This window comes from Bidens hawaiensis, unplaced genomic scaffold (genome assembly GCF_021521415.1).
Source record: "Bidens hawaiensis isolate Kalapana, Puna unplaced genomic scaffold, B.hawaiensis_p1.1 tig00009828_1, whole genome shotgun sequence".
NCBI classification, from domain to species: domain Eukaryota; kingdom Viridiplantae; phylum Streptophyta; class Magnoliopsida; order Asterales; family Asteraceae; genus Bidens; species Bidens hawaiensis.
This window is the reverse complement of record NW_027491736.1, coordinates 912,299-919,144: the sequence shown is the minus strand read 5'-3', so window position 1 is coordinate 919,144 and position 6,846 is coordinate 912,299. Positions and strand designations below refer to the sequence as shown.

Here is a 6,846-nt window from a genome sequence, read left to right as displayed (position 1 = left end):
ACCCCTAGCCGTTTTTTTTTTCAACTTGGAGATCTTTTGTTTTCAACGGCCAACGGGTCCTTCAAATGGCTACTGACGAAATTCATCACATCGGGATACACTCGCCTCCAAACCGGAAAACCACTCACCTAACCTAGGGTTGATGCTCGTGAAGACTCGCCCGAATGCACGACGGTACGATTAGATAAAACTTCGTCCAGTTCAAGAATCGAAGTAGTGATCGCTGCCTACTCGTCTTGTCTCCCATTATCGCCAGGAGCTGCTGAAACTAAATGACAAGGACAATAATCCAACTTGAAGATCTAACATGTCAAAAACACGTTACATTATTGGTACATAGTTTCTTTTAAATTTAGAGACAAAAGGATCAAGTATATCGAGAATTTATATATCTTTTCAGAATATCAACTCACACACTCTCTCTAACTTCACTCATAAACAACACTCATTTTTTATAATCATGGGTCTTGAGCTCTCACATTTGAAAACACAAAGTTTTATCCAACATCTTGATATAAACCTATGTTGGAGGCCCTTTTCTCAAAGATTTGTATAAGTTCAATAATTTTTATTTTATTTATTTATTTTTGATAAACTAGAATTAAACAAAAACATTTATGGCTGCTATTTCTATCATTTTAAGGGGAATGTTAAAATACAAAACGATACAAAAATAAAAAGTTTGAGAAAGATTTGTGACCACGCAAAAAACCCCTAAAAATTTCAAAAAATAATAAAAAAAATCACAACCAAAAATATAAATAGAAACCAAAAAAGTTTTAAAAAACTAAAATGTTTCTCCCGTCATTCCTGTTAAAATAAACGTTGAAAATACACAATGAAGAAAATGAACAAAAGGCACAATTATAAATAAAAAAAGACACAATAGATCGCAAAACATAACACAATATCAAGAAAAAAAACACAATGTCAAGGAAAAAAGACATAATCAATGACGAAAATAAACACTAAACACAATAATAAACAAAAAGACACAATAATCTTTTTCCCTCAATATTGTGCTTTTTTTAAGAACATGGAAGATGGTGGAAACATTTTTGTGTTTTTACTTTTTTTTATTAAATTTTGAGTTGTGATTTTTTTATTAATTTTTATTTTTATTTTTTGAGAGCTTTTTATGTGTCTACAAATTCTTCCAATCATTCTCATTTTAGTCCCATTTTGTAAAATAACTTGACTTATAATTTTAATTCTGTATTATTTGCGTTACTAACCACCGCCTCAGTTTTAGCGATTGAATAATGAGATCAACAGTTAAAATTATTTTCTAAGTTTCTCACACAAATTTTTTTTTTTTTCCTTCTTCCTCTTATTATGAATTTAGCTTTTAGAAGCTAAAGAAAAGAGGTCTTATGATTTGTACTAAAAAGTTCGAACCAAGTTCACTTTGCAACACCTTTATTTATCATTGGAGATGCACGCCTTAAGTAAACATCGTAAAATGGATTTCATATAAAATAAAACTTACAACAAAACATATTTCATAGCTTACAAGAAAACAAAGTATCCACTTAATATATGTGAATATCTTGACTACAAGTAGAATTACGGAACCATAACAAGATGATGGCTTGATGCAAAGGTCTCGAAAAGTTGGACTATGAGGCAAACGCATAGACGGTTTGATATAACTATCATGCTCACATTCCATAATTTTCGCTTTAACTTCACCAATAAATAATTTTTTTTCTAAGAGTGTTCATCGGTTTTTCAATTTAATTTGTTCAATTATGAGATTTTTTTACTCATAACTGAAAATTGAACCGGTGTAAAGGTCCAATTGGAATTTACAAACCACACCCTCGTAATTATTTCTAATCACACTAGTAAATTATAAAACAACAAACGTTTAACTGTTAAATGTTTGTCCTCTTACTCCCGTCAATTATTTCTCTAAAGAGTTAGCCATCGACATTATATCCGTGTTTAGTGAACTATAACATTTAACTATTAAATATTATTTTTTATTCGTTGTTCAATGCGCAACTCTCTGTATCGTATCTTGACAGCAACGTTGAAAAATCGACGACCGGACATCTAATATCCAACAATATACACAAATTTTACATATCTAGCTTCTTTTTTATTTTTACATATATAAACAATATTTAGAAAATCAAGAAAGTTTTAAAATAAACAAACTAGCTCAAATTTTTAATGAACCGAGTTCGAACTTAACTTAAGTTTTAGCTTCTTAAGATAAACAACTAACTCAACTGAGCCAATAGCTCATTTAGCTTAAAGGATAACTGTGTGAAACCGAGCCTAACTGACTCGGTCTGCTCGCTGACTCTCTTGTTTACCGTTGTCTTTATGAAAAGAAGGAATCACACATCTACACAATATTTCTTTAAAATAATTAGGTACAAGTGTGACTATAGAAAGTAGAAACGTAACTACTTTCTTAATTTCTTGGGTATTTGATTTGAAAAGCTGAAGACAAAACCCTCATTATCGAAGGGTGGTCCCGTCATTTGCCTCACTCGCTCACGATAAGATAAGACTCGTTCGAACACTCGATATAATAATAATAATAATAATAATAATAATAATAATAATAATAATAATAATAATAATAATAACTCGTAACACATCGTTGATGTGATGTGATTGGCCACCTACCTTCACTAATTTAAACCTACACCTATCATTTTTGCTTTCTTATGTGAAGGGTACATGTTTTATTTATAAATTTTATCGTATTCAACACTTATATTTTTCAGGTTATGTTTAATATCATTCAAAGAAATGACATTTCAAACAGAATTCGAGTATTACAAATTTTAACTTTTAAACGTATCTTATTATTTCTTTAACAATAACAATAAAGTAACATACTCGTAAGGCTGGTCAGAGTGCCCTTGGGGTGGCTTCGGTCTCGCCTGGAACATCACCATCCGCTCCTGTTCGACAGGCGAAACACTGTTCAACGGTCTAATAGATTAAATATTTTCCTCCTTTCATTCATGTTTCAAGTAAGACAAAACCCACAACTATTTGATTGTAAGCCTTTACGTAGTTCGATCTGGTTGTAAAACATAGACACCTTTACGTAGTTCGATCGCTCTAGTTTGATATCAACAAATTTCCTTTAAACAGTTTCATTTTATATTAAAAGTGGAAAAATAATTGCTTAAAGATATGATTTTTTTTAAGTTGAATAAAAATCCGAGAGAGGATGGAAATTAATAAACTGTCCCACTTGTATCCCTAGCAATTAAATTGCATAATTATTTTCCAATAAAAGGCACATACATTGAACTTTATTTTCTCATTTCTTACATTGAACTTTATTATTTTCCAACATGAAGATGACGCACCAATGGAGTCATAGTGCATTTCGTGGTAATCTCAGTTGGGTGACATTTTTTTCGTCTTTCCTTTAATATATTATTTCCGCATCTGCCGACCACGCATATATTTATATAACCCGTCCACAACGCCTCATAGTCATAATCAGGCCCAGAGATATTATAATACTACGTTGATGATGTCAAGACTTTTTTTTTTCTTTTTTTAATTATTATAAAGCAAGTATCTTTCTTATAAATGAATCTAAGAAATGTATTCTATTTAATGTTTCCCCCAACTCATGGTTATTAACAGATAGTTTTCTGCTTAACTCACACACCCATCTAACATATGTTTATTATATTAGAACACCTTGATACTGATATGCTTTAGTTTTCTGTGTTTGACGTTTGACCTAGAAATTTGCATTAAACCGAAAAAACAAACCTCAACCGAAACTTAAAAAAAAAAAGACGAAAACAACTCACATACCGAATTAACCAGCCCCGAAAATAGATAGCATGTAAGCGTATGACCTACACCGGCCGTCAAGGCAAGTTCCAGCCCCCAATGAGTTATTAGTAGTAGGCTGCGGCGGTCGCTGTAAAACCTTGGGGGTGAGCCTGGTAGAGCGGTTGTCTGTGCGAATCTTTGGTGACAGTAGCAAATTTTCAATTAGAACTTTGAAGATTCTTTGGTGGTAGGGGCAAATATTCAATGAGAACTTCAAAGACCAAAGATGTAAAAGGTTTTATGTGAACGGGCACTTGTACATAGGTTAGTCAATCTTGTACATAGATTAGTCAATCCTAGGAGACGGGGAAGCCCTTAGATAGTGTGTGATTGTGTTTCGCGTAGGCTTCTAAAAGGATTCGGGTTAAAATTCCTGAACCTGAACCACTGAAATTAAAATGCCGAAAACATGAAACACGGATTTTTGGAAAAACACAAGAACCAAAATTCTGATTCGGTTTTAACCCAAAACCGATCCATGCCAACCCAAACGCACCCCTACTTTGACCATTGAAAGACCTTTTTTTGAGAGGGGGGAGGGGGGGGGGGACGATTTAACCGTACAACTATGGGTAAAAGAATACAATATTTTACGCAATGGAGCAAATTAGAGGGCATGTATCACGATCTTTTTAGTGATTGGTTTTCTATGCATAAATAACATCAAAAAGGAATGTTACTTCAATATATAAAAAAGCTAGTCAAATTAACAAATTTAGAAGAAAAAAAAAGTTAATGCATGTTTAACGGAAACCAACAAAATGTTTCACAGAACTAGCGATGAACAACTTTGTACATACGCGGTATTCATACGATCGATCGGTCAGTATGACATTCGGTTTGTCCTTTCACTCATTTCGATATGAGTATTCTTTAGATACAAAGTTTGTGGTATCGGTACTTTTTGGTACGGTACCGATCCATAAGATCACATAGTATAAAATTAGTAATTTCCAAAACTATACCAACTATCAAAAGACAAGTCAAAACACAAAACAATAACAAAAAACATAAGTCGACAAATGCAGCAAAACAACATGGGATAAGTGGATAACTTATTTCCTCGGACTAGTGTCTTCCGGTTGTGTCGGCTGACCACGAGGATGCGTGTTAGACGAGTCAGCAACACCAGCAGTCACTTTAGCAACATCAAGTGCACTAGCCTCCGGTTTCTTCTTGACATACAAAACCGAGTACCCGATTACCGCAGCCATAAGAAACCCAACAACGGTCATCGTGGTGGCGTTAAAAGGCAAACTCCGGCGTTGGTGAAGTACGCCGCCGGGGTTGTGACCGGGGGGTCGTTTTGACGATTCTACCCCTAGGTTTTTGACTTCTTCTGGACTCATTTTGTGTGTGTCGGCATTCTTTTTCCAGTCTTGTCCTTCTTGTGACATGTTAATTGTGGTATGTGTTGATAGACAGAAGTTGTTTAACTAAACGGTCGATGGGAATTGAATGGTGGTGACACGTGGATAATGGATTCATGTGGTGATGACACGTAGTGGTGTCTTAGAGGCACGTGTTGTCATTTTAAGTGTGCGTGTTCGTGGTTTGGTTTTACTTAATAGAAAATAATTTGTAGAAAAAGCGGTCATACGTACGGGACATTTTTCGCCACAGTGTCACTTTCTTTAATCATAAACATATACAATGAATGTTTCTTTAATCGTTTTTAAGGGTGGCAAATGTAACTCTGAGTTGAATGAGTAAAATGTACATAATTGGTCAAAATAAAAAAAAAATGATTGAATCGGGTTAAAACATATTGACATTTTTGAGTTTTTTTTAATGAAACGAGAAAAATGGGGGAAACTTTTTAGTTTTTTACTTTTTTATTTTTTGATTTATTTTTCGAGTTTGGTTTTTTAATTATTTTTTTAAAATTTTTTTAATGAGGGGTTTTTAAAATGGGTCAAAATGGGTTGAGATATCGGAAACCCCTCATTAAAAAATTCAAAAAAAAAATAAATAAAATCATAACTTGAAATATAAATCAAAAACTAAAAAAGTAAAAAAAAATTAAAAAGTTTATTCCGTTTTTCTCATTCCATTAAAAAAAACTCAAGAAATGTCAACCCGTTTCAATCCTTTTATTTATTTAGTTTGACCTAATCTGACTCATTATATACATTTTATTACAACTCATTAAGCCCAATTGGTCACATTTGCCACCCCTAATCGTTACCATTTGATCAAGCTACTTAGGGTTTTATTGTAGAAACACCAATGTCCATATAGCGCCCCATAATACCCGAAGGGTAATGTAGAGACGTTATCTGCCCCATATAATATATGATCCTATAATACTTCATCAGATGATCTAAGTGTTATACCTTGTTTGGTCTCTCAAATCAACTAGTCTGTCCATTATTTTTTTTAAAAGACCAATGAATAAAGCCTGGTTATATGGGGTGGTTAACCTAGTGGTAAAATGTGGCCTCATACGTTTGTGATCGCAGACAGTATTAGGTAGCTCAAGACCACCACCTCCTGTTATAAGGAAAACCTGTCAACCAAAGGCTCACTACGGTAAAACCTGATTGGGATTATTCGAATTTGAGACCTTACAATCTCTAGCCCTAGTCTTCACTTCCTCTCAAATGCTAGTTAAGTTAAATTTCATCCACTTAAATTTAATATGTGGTTTGTTATGTAAATTGAACAAATCCTAAATGTTAATACTTTGAGAGCAAATTATCCTAAAAAAATGTCGTAAATAAGTTGAAAAAAAAAAGAACAAAAAAGTGTTGCTTTTTTATCATTTCTTTGTAAAAGGAAAAGGCAAGGAATAAAGTGTGGCACGTGAATAGGAATGTAGTAAGGTTAAATTAAGATAATGAGATAAGGTGTAACATAGAAAGATCAACTAGCAAAAAATGTAAAATATTGGTAAATACTAGGTTGTTCTCATTGATAATAATGCATTACAATATATAGAGAATGATATGTAAACCCTAATCATCTAAGGTAGGTCCGTGGGCTCACACTACATAATATAATCCAATACTCTCCCGCAGT

General features: G+C 33.2%; 1 protein-coding gene across 1 annotated transcript; it reads right to left on the bottom strand.

Moving 5' to 3' along the window:
- Positions 1–4,880: 4,880 nt before the first annotated feature.
- On the bottom strand, positions 4,881–5,222 carry LOC143533708 (uncharacterized). Its single transcript, XM_077028397.1, has one exon. It carries the CDS (start codon positions 5,220–5,222, stop codon positions 4,881–4,883), a length of 342 nt encoding a protein of 113 aa, XP_076884512.1.
- Positions 5,223–6,846: the final 1,624 nt, after the last annotated feature.

What these genes read in the sequence shown, in the direction of transcription:
- LOC143533708 (XM_077028397.1), bottom strand. Translation starts at nt 5,222, where the DNA reads ATGTCACAAGAAGGACAAGACTGGAAAAAGAATGCCGACACACACAAA.